Source organism: Pogona vitticeps, chromosome 6, assembly GCF_051106095.1.
Source record: "Pogona vitticeps strain Pit_001003342236 chromosome 6, PviZW2.1, whole genome shotgun sequence".
NCBI lineage: Eukaryota > Metazoa > Chordata > Lepidosauria > Squamata > Agamidae > Pogona > Pogona vitticeps.
Window position 1 is genome coordinate 101063667 of NC_135788.1, and position 16068 is coordinate 101079734.

At 40.5% G+C, this 16068-nt stretch overlaps 1 protein-coding gene across 1 annotated transcript in view; it reads right to left on the bottom strand.

Moving 5' to 3' along the window:
* KCNA7 (potassium voltage-gated channel subfamily A member 7) overlaps window positions 1-10342 on the bottom strand; it is a 28201-nt gene extending 17859 nt beyond the window's left edge. The window contains exon 1 of the mRNA XM_020793952.3: window positions 8050-10342. Coding sequence (XP_020649611.1) covers window positions 8050-8625 — 576 coding nt within the window. The 5' untranslated portion in view covers window positions 8626-10342. The remainder of the gene's footprint in view (window positions 1-8049) is intronic.
* Window positions 10343-16068: the final 5726 nt, after the last annotated feature.

A 16068-nucleotide genomic window follows, 5' to 3' on the forward strand; every position in this document is an offset into this window, starting at 1 on the left:
AGGACGGGAGTCAGAACTCTGTCTGTGCTCTGGTCAGACTCCTGTCCTCTGAAGATGCCGGCCACAGACTGGCGAAATGTTAGGAAGAGCAACTTTCAGAACACAGCCAAAGAGCCTGAAAAACGCACAACAACCATCAGATCCCAGCTGTGAAAGCCTTTGAGAATACACAGAAGTAAATGTCCTTTGAATAACCTTGTAATGTAGCTTTATCTGCTTAACGCTAGTTTTGGAAAGTTACTTTAAAAAATAATTTGTTCCTTTTATTAGAACAGTGTTTGAAAATTAAAGCATTATTATTGAAAAAGTAGCTCTTTTTGTCATATGTGACATTACTCGTTTCTTTTCCATTCTTTTCTATTACACTTCTTTTTAAGGGAAAAATATCCTGAGAATTGATTAGAAAATGGCACATAACTTGAAAAACTCCTGTAAAGATGTCTCCAGAAATGCCTTTTAGTATATTTTAAAAGGAACTTTCAAAAGTAACGTCTGAAAGTAACTAGAAAATATAACTAAATTCTGCTCCGCATATGTCTTTCGAAATATAATTTCATGGCCCAGACAAAAAGCTAGTTACTTCCAAGATCTGGCTTAACTTGTCCATGTGCTAAATTGTCAGAGAGCCAGTGTAGTGTGGTATTGGTTTGGAATCTGATAGATACAAATCCCCACTTAGATACGTAACTCACAGGATAAGCTTGGATCAGCCACTCCTCCTTAGCCTGACTTACTTCACAGAGTTCTGTTGAATATGCGTTGGGAAACAGTAAGCCACTGAACAAAAGGCTGGATAAATGGAACAAATGAATAAATTCAGACTGTAATCCTTTATACATTTTCTTAGAGATGAGCTCCATTGTACTCAATAGGGCTTACTTTGAAGGGCACATGGCTAACCTCACTGTTTGTGAATAGTTTCCTAGAAACATAAATTGTATCGATTGAATTTGTATTGCAGGCCAGCCTGTAATAAACTGTTTGCAATGGTATGTGTTCATTTATTTACTATATTTGTACTCTACCTTTCCACTTTAATTCCGACTCAAGGCAGCTCACAATCATCAAATTTGTCAGTCGAGAGACAGCAAATGTCAAATCAGTTTAAAAGCAGTGAGCAATGCTGGAAAGCAATGAGCGTGGAACTGATCACCACTCTGTTCATTTCACTATCTTGGAGTGCCCATGCTAGTAAAGTGGGCCTCCCCAGCTGATGATATTCTCATAATATCTCTCCTGAAATTTCGTAACACCCCTTCTTGAGACAAGAAGATACTTAAAGAGCAAGGTCCCAAGTAGAGATGGGCACAACCTGCTGGTTTGGCAGTCCGTGCTGGTTCGTTTAGTGTCCAAACAGGTGTCTGGCACTTCCCTGGCACACCTCCTCGGGTAGGTGCGGCTTGGAGGCAGCGCCCTAGCTTCCCTGTTCCACCTCCTCCTGGCGCTTCTTCTGAGCGGGTGCCCGGCAAAGGAGCCAGAGCTGGGAAATGCTGACCACTTGTTTAGCCACTAAACAAACCGGTAGTTCATGCCCATCTCTCATCCCAAGACATTTAGGATTTAACAAGTTAAAACCAACACCTTGGATTGGGCCAGGAAAACAAATGTCAACTGTTACCAATCTCTTAGTATCAAATACATTCTCAATACTGTGCACCAACTAGCAATTTAAGCTCTACCAACCAACAGTATCCCCATCTTCTTTGTGATTAATTTCAGCTTCAAACTGGCAAAGCATGACACTATACATGTGGCCTGCAATCTAGAATCTAGGTAGCAGAGGAGTGAGCCCCGGATTGCTTTGTCACAGGGAAGAATGATCAGATCAACCCAGATTACTTCCTTTTGTTTGTTTATTGAGGTGCATTGGGTAAAGTACATTTGTACAAGCATTAATAAGCATAATCTGTACATGCTGAGTGTTTACGTATTTTAAAATGTGTAGAATGAGAGAAAAGACAGGAGGACAAAGAAAAAGGGGTTAAGAAATGGAAAAAAATATAGCACAACATAAGAAAGTGTAACTTCTAAGATGGTTATAATTTTTTTCTAGATATGAAGTATAAAGAAAGCCTGCAAAGGAGAAACATGCAGACTTAGTTTTGAATATTCGGCAGCAGTAATGCATTAAACCTGACACTGTAATGTTTGAACTGGGTTATAATCAATAACAGGGAATAAACCAAATGTAATTGTTGGTGATGGATATGATTGGAAACCCAGCAATTCAGATCTTAATAATGTCAGATTGTGTCCTTGAACACTTAATTTTCCTTTCATTGGTTTGCTTATCATTTAAATCCATGCTACATTTGTTTGCCTTCTGATACATTATGAATTTTGCTGTGCATGTACAGGGAGTATATGTTTTGTTTCAAAAAAAAAAAGGAGAAGGATGTTCACTGAAACATTCTAACTACATCCCTGGGAGAAGTTTGTGCTTCCATTAACAAGACTCAAAACCTCAACAAAATATGTACTGTATTAAAGTTTTAGAAGAAGTAGGTTTATGTGGGTCTGCCTCTGGAAACTATCAGGAAACTTCAGTTGGTCCAAAACTCAGCAGCCAGATTGCTAACTGTGGCTTGTTGTAGGGATCACGAAACCATCACCACCACCGTCCCGTTACAGCAGCTCCACCAGCTGCCAATCCATTTCTGGGCACAATTCTAAGTGCTGGTTCTAAACTATAAAGCCATGGCTTATGGCTTATGGGTCAAAGCTATCTCAAGGACAGTGTTTCCCTTTATGAGCCTGCCTAGGTGTTGAGATAATCAGGAGAGGTCTTTCTCTCAGTCCCCACCACCTTCATAAGTGCATTTGGTGGGGATTTGGGCCCTTTCTGTTGCTGCACCCAGACTCTGGGACTCCCTCCCACAGGAGGCCAGACTGGCCCCATCGTCACTATCCTTCTACAAGCAGGCAAAGAGAAAAACTTTCTTTTCAGGCAAGCTTTCTCTTGGTGAGTGGGTGCCTGAGTGGGATTTTTAAAAATGGATTGTTATGCATAATTGCTTTGAATATCTTTTTAGTATTAATTTTGTTTACTATTTCTTAGAGTTGTATTGGTTTGTTCTTTGTTACTCTTTGTATACTTATTGTTTTTATCTTTAAATATTGTCTTTTAATGGTGTAAGCTGCCTCGGGTCCTTATTAAGAAGAAAGGCAGGATAAAAATATTTCAAATAAATAAATAAATGTTAGTCTGTGCAAGCATATCAGACAAAAAATAAAAAAAGATTAAAATGTTGTGGCATTGCAAAGACTAACTGCTATATTTTACTGTGAATTTTTGTAGATCAAGTCCACCTCTACAGACTTGATCTACGAAATCCAATAAATAAATAAATAAATAAATAAATAAATAAATAAATAAAACCTCACATTAAAATGTAGGAGTTAGGTGTCACAAAGTTTTTGTCTCCTGAGGTTTTGTGTGTGTTTGTTTCGTTTTGGGCTTTCTGTCAAAACTATCACTTGAAATGCATGATCCTTAAAAGCAAACGTCAATTAAGTTAAAGTATCTTTAATCAAATAGAATTGCACCGGACCCTTTTCAGTGATTGCTTCCAAATGGCGATTGGCACAGGATAGTTGTTAAGGTGTTATAGCAAAATAAAAGTTGTGTGGCTCCTTTAAGACACCCAGATTCCTCAGAAGAAAGGGGCTATATATCTCTGCTAAATAATCACCCCACACAATTCCTTGGAAGTGTGATGGTGAGGCAGCTTATTTTAAAAACAGATTAAGGTTTTATAAATGAACTGTTCAAACCTGGACTTGTTTCTCTCAAACAAGAAAATAGCTTGGCTTTGCAGAATGTAATTGGAGTGCGATGTTGAGAAAGACGAACACTTCCATGAATGTCCATATAGGACATGATGGCATCCTTCCACTGAAACAGGGTTGGTGGTGACACAGACGCCTCAAGCAGCACATGATCAGGAGGGGAGGGGTGCTCTCCATGGCAATGTGCCCTAAAGGGATTCCCTACTTAGCCTCCAAAGCCAGGCCCTTGTGGCCTTGGAAACCAGAAACATTAGATCAATTCTCCTTTCTCCTCTTTGCCCCACCCTCCTACTGCTCTCAGGATCCCTCCATGATGAACACAGCACCAAGGGTGTTAATCCTGCCCACTTGCACATGCCCAACACTGTCAAACAGCAGGTTAGTGCCAGTCACCAAGCAGATGAACGGAGAAATCTTTTTGGAAAATCCAATTAGGAGGTCCAAAACAAGGCTTGGCTATTTTGGACTGCTTAACCTACTTCACAGGGTTGTTGTGAGGGTGGGAGAAGAAAAGAGGGAGGAAAAGAAAGGGTGGTTGTTGTAGGTTTTTCAGGCTGTTTGGCCGTGTTCTGAGAACATGGCCAAACAACCCAAAAAAACTACAACCACCATCAGATCCCCGCCGTGAAAGCCTTCGAGAATACATAGAAAACAAAGAGACCCAAACCTATTGTCCTGAACCCAATGGAGGAATATAAATGGAATTTGCATGCATACATACATACATACATACATACATACATACATACATACATACATACATACATACATACATACATACATACATACATACATACATACATACATACATACATACATACATACATACATACATACTTGTGCAGTCAAATACATCTGGAGGGCACTTGGTTGGGCATGGTTGCCCTACGCACATACACACATGCACAAACTTACACTTTTCTTAACAAGCTGCCTTCAACTTGTGAGGTGCTGTGTTGTGTTCTGTAGTTGTTTGTGATAATATAGCACTGTGTTTGCCTGTATGAATTCATTGCTGCTGCACAGTCACTACCTAAGATAATTTTGCTGTCTGAAGTAAAGAACTAAATGGTGCTTCCTCCTATTCTGTGTATAGGAAGCCAGTTGGACTGACAACTGAATCACACTTCAAAATGAGATGGAGTCCATTAGTTCACCTGAAATAACAAGCTAGTTTATAGTGCATCTCTGGCATACAGATGTGTGTTCTCTAGCAAAGGGAACAGCTGGGAGGCTGTCCTTGCCTTCTCTCTCCATCATCTGCCACGTGAGGTGATCACCTCATTTTGTCTAAGAGTAGAGCCAGCTAGGCTAGAATTTTTCAGACACGGCTCAGTGTTATTTTTCATCACTGAATAGAATGTAATGTTCCAAAGGAAGCTGCCTTCTGTCTGATCACGTGAATGAGGTTTCACAAATATTACAGAGACCAAAATTACCAGAATAATTAGAAGCAAATGAAATATGGATGCATTGCGTTTAAAAAGTTCATTAATTAACAGATTTTGTTCAACATGACAAAAAGACAGGGCGGGTACAAATAAGGCTTGAGTTTGACTAAATTCACTGTTAAATTTCATGGCCAGGATTGTGAAATATTTTTGTTGTTGTTGCTTTCCTGCTATAAAGACCTATATTAATCAAGAATGACTAGTCCCACCTCTCAAATAAAAAGCAAACACACACACAGCCTTAATTTCATTTCTCGGGGAATAAGTGGACTGGAAATCAGCACTTTATGATTCTCTTTCAAAAATGGGAGCAGACTGAACCCTGCATGCAATGAGAATTGTCAAAGGACAAGACCAGCAAGGTGTGGCAGATGCACTGGGCAAAAGATGATGGAGGAAGCATCAAGGTACTGGAGGAGACAGTTATGTACCACACAGGTGTCCTACTCCATCCCCAAGCTAGCCGACTACCTTTGCTTCAGAGGAAGGTGCTGTTGAATCACTAGTGTTTAAGACTCTGGGTCTCAGAATGCCAGTGGAAATCACAGGAAATTCCTATGTTCCTTTGGATTTCCAAGCAGGGAGACAAATCTCAGAATTAACGGCATCAGAGAAGGAGATAGTTTGATTAATGTCCATGAGATGGCCTTCAAACCTGAACACTCCAATCCATCCATTCCCAGCTAGCACCACAGGTTACTGGATTTGCAAAAAACAAACAAACCACAATTTCTGTGTGAGATGCTCCAAATTATGAGTCCCTACACCTGCACCACTGTCTCTGCAGTCTGTTCCTCTCACTCCTGCATTTTTGACATGCCAACTTTGGGCCCACTGTGCTGTTTGGAGCAAAGCAGGGAGTGGAGCATCAGCATCATGATTCATGAGCCTTATAGTTGCATAACTCCTGGCAGAAGTACTGCAAAACCTGAGAATTTTTTCTCTCTCATCCTAACCATTTTCTGCCACACCTGGCCTGTAACCTCACAATGGTTTGTCCTCTGGTTCAGGTTTGGCCCTCAGGTCTCAGCATAGGGGATACTCTAGATCTGGCAGTGCTACTAGCATCGAAGAAAGATTCAACTCTCAGTCCAGTTCGTTTTTGAAGGCAGAACTGAAGGAATTGCCCTTTGCCCCAGAAAGCAAATTACTTTCATCCAGTTGTGTAGCCTTTGTTACTTTCTTGTCACTCCGGACCTATTATTTTTTAAACACTGGAGAGAAAAATCTACAGTCTGCTCTATCTGCATAGGATATCTTATTTTTATTTATTTATTTGATTTGTATCCTGCCCATCTGGTCTATGCGACCACTCTGAGCGGATACCAGTATGATTAATACCCCTGTGTAAGGTAAAGAGTACTACATGGAATGAGTGGGGCAAAAACATGTGGCCCTTCTTACCACCCTCACAGAATGCTAATTGAATGAGATGTATGAATGAGTGTGAGTTCCACTGTGGGGCAAAGCTTCATGTTGTATACAAGCATGTGTTTTAAAAAAAAAAAGAAGGTAGTCCAAATGGAGGGGTCACTGTTATCTGCTTTTGTCTTTTTACGGGCCCAAATCCTGTTGCACAGCTATGCAAATGGCACAAGTTTTGGAAACAAACTGTCCTTATTTAAGATATCACTGTAGACATTATCAGTAGCATACTGAGCTGTATGACTCAGCATGCAACTGTTAATGTCCATGACAATTCCTTAACTTAAGGCAATGTGCCTCCAAAAGTTACACTATTTGTGCTACACTCACCTATCTAGGTAAGAGGATTTGGGCCATTTTTTTAATTAAAATTTTATTTTGGATAGTTGCCTTGAGTACCATTTCTCATTCTGCCATCCTGCCTACAAATGAGGGCAGCAAAAGTTGTGTAAATCATCTTTCTTGTTCCTCTTCTCGCCCTCATTTTTTTAAGAGTTAAGGCCAAAAGAAACATGCTAAGAATATGAAAGCACAACACAGAGAGAGGGTTGTGTGGGGTGATTTTTTGTCACTGGAACATTACTCCATAAACTCAGGCATTGCAATCCCTCAGAACATATTTAACTCAGGTAGATGACATAATTTGAGACTCCCCTGCATTTCTAAAACAATTATCTTAAGATGTCTTCGCTCAGACATGGATCTCCTGGGGTACCCTTCCTTGATATAGTTCCCTTCAAAGTATCAGACTACAATCCCTATTGTCCCCAACAATGCTGGCTGAGGTGATAGGCATTGCAATATCAGGGAGGAGGGCATTGTAATATCAGGGAGGGTATTTCTTTATTTAGATAAAAATGTCCTAGGAGCTGAAGTGGATGGAAACTAGAAATTAATTTTAATTTCTATCCAAAATTTTAACTAATTTGAGCTGTCGTTAATGTTTTGAGTAGCCATTTATTTGTTCAAATTCCCAACAGCAGTGGAACTATGACTCCTTTACTGTTCTAACATTCACAGGGGAACATGTGCAGACAAGTTTGGTTCAGACTATCCTAAGAATTAATATTACAAGAATTTTTGCAGCAATAGAAGCCCTAAATCCAACTGTTAGTCTCAAATGTATATAACTGTTTCCATTAATCCAATGGATCCACCTTTGTTGTGGCTACTAGTTAGAATTAGAGAATGCTGCTACATTAGGAACCTTTTGAAGACTTTAAAGTATGATGTGATGTTCTGGAGGTGCAAATAGAAATAGAGTACATTATGAGGCACCAAAAATGTTTCTAGGGCAACATCACTAAGGGAATGGAAGGAAAACCAATCATTGGGGACATGGGCAGGAAAAAGTGGTCAGCCTGATGCTTATGGAGTGACTCACCGGCAAAGATGCATCCCTTTCATCCCGAAACTCAGGCAGGGTCTCCAGGCAGAAGATCACAATGGAGATAAGAATGACCAACACTGAGATGACTGCAACGATGCGAGCAGCCTGGGAAGTTTCTGGATGCTCAAAAAGCAGCCACACTTGTTTGAGGAAGGCTCTGTCTGGCATCGGCTGGGCTTCTTCCTTAATGAAACCCTCGTCATCACGGAACTTAGTGAGAGCTTCATCTCCCAGCTGGTAGAACTTGAGTTCTTCCAAAAAAACATCAATAGGGATGTTGGCTGGTCGCCGGAGCCGTCCTCCAGACTGGTAGTAATATAGGATGGAGTCGAAACAGGGCCGGTTGCGGTCAAAAAAATATTCATTGCGCAGCGGGTCATAGTAGTGCAAACGACGTCGTGGATCACCCAGGAGGGTATTGGGGAACTGGCGCAAGGTTTTTACTTGAGTCTCAAAGCGTAGGCCAGAAACATTGATTACCACCCTCTCACAGCAGTCCTTGCGGAGGTGCCCCTCATAAGGAACAATGGGTTCATCCTCCCCTCCTGGTAGCGGCAATAGTTTCTCCATGGCAGGGCTGTCAGCAGCTACAGGGATCTTGAGATGAGGTCAGGAGTCATGATTCAAACTTCGCCCCAGCATTGAGGCCCTCTCTCTCTCTCTCTCTCAAAAATGGTATCTTGTCTTCTCCAGGTCCTCTGTGGAGCTATTCTATGAGGCTGTAGGCTTTCCAATACCAATTCACTCACTCTGTTATCTGTATATCAACTAACATCTCTCTCTTCTTGCCCTGCCAACCTATTTCCTCTCCTAGTTCACTCTTTACTTTAAACATAGCTGACCCAGCTTCTAGCTGGCTTGATTCTCTCCCCTTCTCCTTTGCTACTTCTCCTTTTTCTCCTTCACACCATCTCTTTTATTTCTTGGCATTAACTTATTTTTTAAGGTAGTCTTCTGCTATTGACATCCATCACCCCTACTCTGTCCCCCTTGCTCCACCACATTCAAGTTTGCTTTGATGTCTTCTAAGGGGTTAGTCCCACAAGCTAGTCCTCCCCCCCAACTGCCCTTCTCTATGTCCCCTTTCTGAGAACACCCACTGCCTCCCAATGCCAGCGTCCAAAGTTTCTGCCTGTAAACACTTTCCCCAGACCTAGAGGTATCAGGTTGCCCCAGGACAGTACAGACTCTTGGCCCCCTTGCCAAAATCCCAGCACCGCCCCAACCCCATGCCTAAAAGCAATTCCAGCAGTACTCTGATCAGAGGAGGTGAGAGCTAAAAATAACTGGAATGGTGACATAGGGGCAGGCAGAATGCCCCAAGCAGAGAAAAGGAGGGGTCAAAGCACCTTCATGATGGTAGAGAAGACTGCCAGCTAGAACTCTTGTGCTCTCTAGAAAAAGTGAGGAATGAGCCAGGACACCTGAATCTCTGAGAAAAGAACAAGTTTTTACAAGCTACGTACGTAAGGAGAGGCCCATGATGGGTTTTGGGAAAGAGCCCTGGATTACATGGCCAGCAAACACCACACTACATCATATTTAGAGCTCCAGATTTCTCTTAACAGATTTCTCTTTAAAAGCAGCTAATATCCACACTCAGCCAATGTGGACCGAGAAATGCGGATATACAAACAAATTGCTTGTCTTATATGTAAATGTCTTCTAGGTTGCTGATAATCATTCCTCTTCCTCATGGCCCTTCTTTTCAGCAAATACTATTCTGCTTCCTATGCCTTAATTTTGTTATTTTCTTATCCCTCTGCTTTTTACCTCCTGGCTTCATGGGCTCTTCAGAGTAAAATGCATCAGCAAAAAAGGACGACATACTCATCTGCCAAGCATTTTTGTATGCTAATGTTTACAGACAGGTCCAAATTTGGAAACAATCACTACAACTGAAACAGAAATACGGTGTGTCTCACAAGGAAGGCTGTGGCCAGGGGCCTTGTGCACCTGTTCTATATGTTGTCTAAGGCAGTGGTCCTCAGAAATCCTGGCCAGCAGAGGTGGTGGTGAAGGCTTCTGGGAGTTGTAGTCCAAGAACATATAGAGGCCCAAGGTTGGGAACCACTGGTCTAAGGCCGTGACTACACTGGCAAATAGTATGAGATGTGCTCCATAAGTAGAATGGATGAATTTGAACTTTTAAAATTTGGTTACATGATGCAAAGGTTGATGCAAATCAGCTCGGCCCTTTTTTGTTTCATAAGTGGAGGTTTTTTTTTTTGCCAGTCACTAGGGATTCTACTTTTTAAAAGCCAGAGTTATTGGATTGATGTCTTCCACATGTGATAAGTTGTTTCTTTCTCCAAAAGGATGTTGGGGGGGGCATGACTGTGGTCCTGGTGATGTACTAAACTGAATGTGATGTTTTAGACAGCAGGAACACCCATACCTGCAATCTTACTCCCTAGTTGTCCTGAAGTTTTGTGGTTTTTTTAAATTTTAAACAAACTACCAAATTTATCACTAGATCACCTTATCACCACATTGATATATTAGTTTAGCACCAGATCACCTCTGGTTGGACCAAAAAAAAGGATAAAAATGTATATGAAATAGAAACAACAACAAACTATAGCAAACTACTATGTTTTCACGGCATGTGTGTAGGTGTTTGCATCTTGTGGAGAATTTTGGAAAACTGTCCCTTTTCGCTTGCACCTTTAAACTACTCACTTTAAACAACTCACTAGCTTTAAAAGGAACCATAAACGGAGAGCCAGGGATCAGCAAAGGACTGGATCAAGGGAAGGGGGCCTTGGGTTAGACAGACTGAACCACATTGAATTGAGGGGTCAGTGTGAGCACTGGAACCAAAACAATCTGCAGTCTTTGAGGGATCACCTTAAGTACTAGCAGCCTAACAACGAATTGCAAATGTGCAAACACAAATCCCCTGCTTTCCCTTTGCAGGATGCCTTATCCTGGCATGGACAGCCCTACAGAGAGGACACCAATACTTTTAAATGTTAGTGCCTTTAAATATAAACAAACAAGTCATGTTTGTCAGCCTTCATAGAGGATGGTCCATTCATATGTTAGTAGGACGCAAGACCATCCTTAAACAGAATTCTCTGTATATATTTAACTAGTTTTTACTTTCTCACTTGGTTACAATATACTGTACAGTATCTTTGCACTTGCTTCCTAATTGCTGTTTGATCATGTTTGATTATTTCTTTTCCTGTTCTTAGTTACATTGCCATATAAAAAAGTCAGTACATAGGCTTTATTTTTAACTCATTTTGTTACATTTGGTTTCTCATTCAGCAATTACAAAGTTGGCCTTCTCCCTCCAAGGTGTTCCTTTCCTTACCTATTAATTACCTATTAACTGTAACTTGCATGCAGTGGTATGTTCATTTTATCCATGTACATCATGCCTAACACGTTTTGGCTGCTTGTTCTAATAACACAGGGTAATGATGATATACACTCCTAGCCTTCTGTTCCTTATGCTAGCTGGGTTGCTGCTGACATTCAAATGTCTTCTCTATCAGCTGGTTGCATTTTCTGCCCTGATAATGGCATGGCCACATGCACTAAGCTGCTGAGAAGTTTAAATGAGCAAAACAGATCTCCAAAGAACTTTCTGTTACCAGCGAATTCACTTCCCACGTATCTCTTTAAATGCCTCTGTATTGTTTTTTCTCCCAAGGTCTATATACATATCTTGAGGTCTGAGGTTTTTCTCTCCCTTATGCATCCCTTCATCTTCCTTGGTGTACCATCTGTTGAGATAAAAGGTACAAAAGAAAGGTCCACCCATGTTTGTTCCTTGCTTCAGATACGGGCCAAGTAGAAGCCCCTTCCTCTTCTGTGGACAAAAGCTGACTGTAATGGCAGTTCAAATCATACTTCAGCACTAATGATGGAATAGTAGTCTCCATCATGATACATAGTCTGGTGCAGTGAATCAGGAAACCTGGTTTTGAATCCCCACTTGGCTATGGACACACACTGGGATGGGCAGGGTGGCAAAACCATACCTTAAGCATCTCACTTACTTTGAAAGCCCTGTTTAGAGCTGCTAACATTCGTTCTAACATGAGAGCACATTACAAAAATTTTCTACCATCCTTGAGTTATAGCTATTAGCTATAACTGATGCTTCATGTCACACATGGGCCTTCTATGTGCCCATGATCCACTTTATGGGGCACTGATTTCATTTCTTTGTTCTTTTCCTCTCACTGCATAAGTTTTCCCAGTTTACACCAATACTATAATCCAGTTTCAGTCCACCAGTCCACTGTGAAGCTCTTAAAGAATTCACATAATGAACATATTGGCGGTGGCTACAGCTGGCTCAATCCCTGTCCTTTCTCCAACATGTGATAGCACATATGAATATTGTCTATTGTCATTTGTGCCCACAAATGCCTTGATATTCCCATATTGTTTCCTTCTCAGAGAGCACTTTGCTGCACAGCCTACAGATCCATATCCAAAAGTAGTAAGGCAAACTGTTGGCTGGGATTACATGTTAGCCCAGCCAATGAATTGACACTCAAAAGTGTGACCAATGGGAAGAGAGGCAAACTTCAAATGATTATTCATTCTAGCATCTCTCAAATATGTTTTTATGCTGCCAGGCTTTTGCTTTGCTTTGACTCCATGTTCCCTGCAGGTGCATTTTTAGCTGACTCTTATTTTCAGCTGTTTTGTTTTGTTACTGATGTTGTTATATATGTTAGGGTTTTAGAGGATTTCTCGGAGCCTCAGAAGCTGGAACAGGAAGTTTCAGATTAAAGATTTCCATCACTGTCTGATCATGGCATCCTTGTTGCACAGCTTAAGGGTACACAACAGGATTTTAGCCTATGACATGCTGAAATCATCAATAACTGATTAGTAATGCTTGGAAAAGTCTACAACTCCCAGAATCCTCTTGTCAGGATGGCTTGGCCTGGGGGATTAAGGAAGTTTAAAATGTAACATTTCCAAGCTCTGCTGTTCATGTGGATAGTTACAGCATTGTCATTATAGTCATTTTTTTTAAAAAATGTAGTTTTGCAAGTTCTAAAACTCCAAATTGTTTTCTTCCTTCCTTCCTCTTTTTCTAAATCTCTACAATTTGAGAACAGGTTAATTACATTCCTGTCACCTTGAGAAGTATATTCCTGATCTGAGTATTATTGCTTCCTCTCATGCTATCCAAGCAAATAAATTGATGGCCATTTCTGAAACATTCACTGTCTAACACTGCCATCTACTGCTAGGCAATTCAGGTAAAAATACCATGTTTAGTAGGCTGTTTTGAAAAGGTAGCTAGTTGTGTTAGGCTGCAACCAGACTGCAATTTGATTCGCAGCCTGTATCACAGTTGAATTTGCAGTCAGTGATCACATAGAGGCTGCAGATTGATTCAGGAGTTCAATGTTCACACACTCGAAGCAATGCAATACACATTTCATCCCACTGTCCCCTCTTCTTTCCTTCCTTCCTCTGGTCCCACCTATCCCAAATCTTTTATGGTTTGCTGTCAAGCAGCTTGGCTTTGAAATGGCTGTACAAATGTTCCAGAAAAGGTGGCAGTATTCCATATATATTCTTAACATGCACAGAAAGACTGCATACCATGGGAATGTCTTTTATTTCGCCTGGGTTGATTCTCTTTTGTTCATTTTTGTAAAAATTCCTGTCTGGAGGTGATCTAGCACTATATTAGTATATCAACGCTGGTGATGCAGTGATAATGTGATCTAGTACTGATCTCACATATGTTAAATTAAAAAAAATTGGAGGACAATTAGGGGGGAAGAACTCAGGGATGGGCATTCACATGGTCCTGAATATCACACCCTGACTCCCTATGTCACCAAAACACTACCTACAGACATGCCCCTCTCATCTTTACAAGAACGAATCAAGTGATCACACTGGAAAAGTTCTGTTAAAATCATTCTAGCTTGAAAAAAGTAGAAGCCCCCAGCAGCAGAGGAAAAAAAAGCCACACTGAGAGGGAAAAAGGGCCAGTCCGATCTGAATTCACCTTTGCATCATATGATCAGGGGGGGAAAAATCAAATCGACCCATACTATAGCCACAGCAAATCCAATGGTAGTTGATCACATAGCATCAAAATTAGTCTACTTTAGCATGTGTAACGAAAAGGAAATTTTGCATAGTAGTCACTGTCCTGCTCCAAAATAATTCTGTCTGTTCCATTTTCTAGAATTCCCACCTCCTATCTGTTCCTAACTCTGTGAATGTGTAGGTGCATCCATTTAGTTTCTGTTCATGTTTTATATGGTGATTTTTATGTTGTTGACAAATATATGGATTAAAGTCTTTGGGTTATATTTTCTCTATGCTGCACTATAAATGAAGTAAGATCATTTGACTTAGGACCATGAAAAAGGATCTGCCCACACAAACTGCTGCTATCACTGGTAATTAGGCCAAAAGCCTTACACTGTCTACCAACTATTCGGAAGCAGTTTTCACATCATTCTCAAATTGGTTCTAATTATGTACATTTTCAAATGGGATGGTATTAAACAACAAATAGCAACAGGTTATGTCTTTCCCTTCAAAGTAAATCTAACTGGATTTCCTCTGAAATATGTGCATGATACTATAATCTAAAACTTTGACTATTCACACTCAACCTCTTCTTAACTGATGTATTTAAGAATGATAAGCATTTTGCTATGCAATCCCAGCACAGACAACATTTGTGTAAAAGCCTGGAATGCCATGACATTTTACACCAGCTGCCTTGCAACCGAGATCATAGGGCCAGTTTATGCTTCAGGATGCATACAGAAGACGTTTATGTTTGGATGTGATTACACTAAAGAAAATGTCGTCAAATACAGAATTTTCTCATCTCAAGGATAAGAGTTTGGGTGAACAGCAGTTTGGGGTTTCTTTCTGTATTTGGTGGTGGAGCCACTCAAATATGCAGCCTCCCACCAGAAGCCTGTGGTAAAACTGTCAAGAGAAACTTTTGGAGTTTCTGGACATGACATTGTGTCACTATTCCATCTTAGCCTCTTTAATAGCTGTCTTGTGGTAAGGATGTTTCTAAAGGCAGAGCTCCCCCTACTTGCAGTGAAACACTTTGCACCTCTTACATCCTTTACTCCAGATTTTCCGTGGTAAAATGCCGCTGTGCACAAGCAAGTTGAAGTAGTGTAAATCTGTCATAAAAGTCAGTGAATAAAGCATGGTAATAGCAGAATAAAAACCTCTTTGGTGGGAGAACACAGGTTATAAATAGAAAACATTGTTTTTTGCTTTCACACACCAATAACATTTTGTGTCTAACACGGGGCAATTGCGCAAGAAAAGCCTAATCTGGAAACATCCTTTTGCAGTACTGGATTCTGTTCCCTATATAGTAATATATAAATTGGAGAGCTTTGAAAAGAAACAAAATTCTTTATGTCAGTTTTTGAAATCACAAGTCTCTTCTTCAAGCTTGGTGTTATCAAACAGCTTGATATTGAAACCATGCAATTTGCTCCCTGTCTTAATGTGTAACAGGGAAGGAGTTACAAGCACTCAGCTAGGATTCATGAGGTGATAAGACTTCATCCTGAATGACCCTCAGGTCTGCCAGAAAAATAAAGGCAGTACATCTTAATCACAATTTTGAAAGCATAGTACACAACCCTTTCAAAACATCAAACTGTGCCCTTCTGTAGGGATTTTTGCAACTGTAACCCACTAAAAGATATATTTTATAAACTTTTATGAATAAATCCCAAACACTATAATTCTTTGCATCTTTAGAAGAGGTAGTCTCTCAGGCAAAATCAAAACATACAGTAAATTAAAAAAATAAAGGAAAAAACCAGTTGAGCTACCTTAAAATACAAACTGCTATCTTTTAATTTGAGCTTTTGTGGACAAGTCCACTGCTTCAGATATGAGAGTGGGACTGCATGGCAAATATTTATTCAGTTATATTTTAGGGCCATTGTAGTCCCACTCTCATGTCCGAGGAAGTCTACGAAAGCTCACATTAAAACACAGCAGTTACTCTTTAAGGTGCCA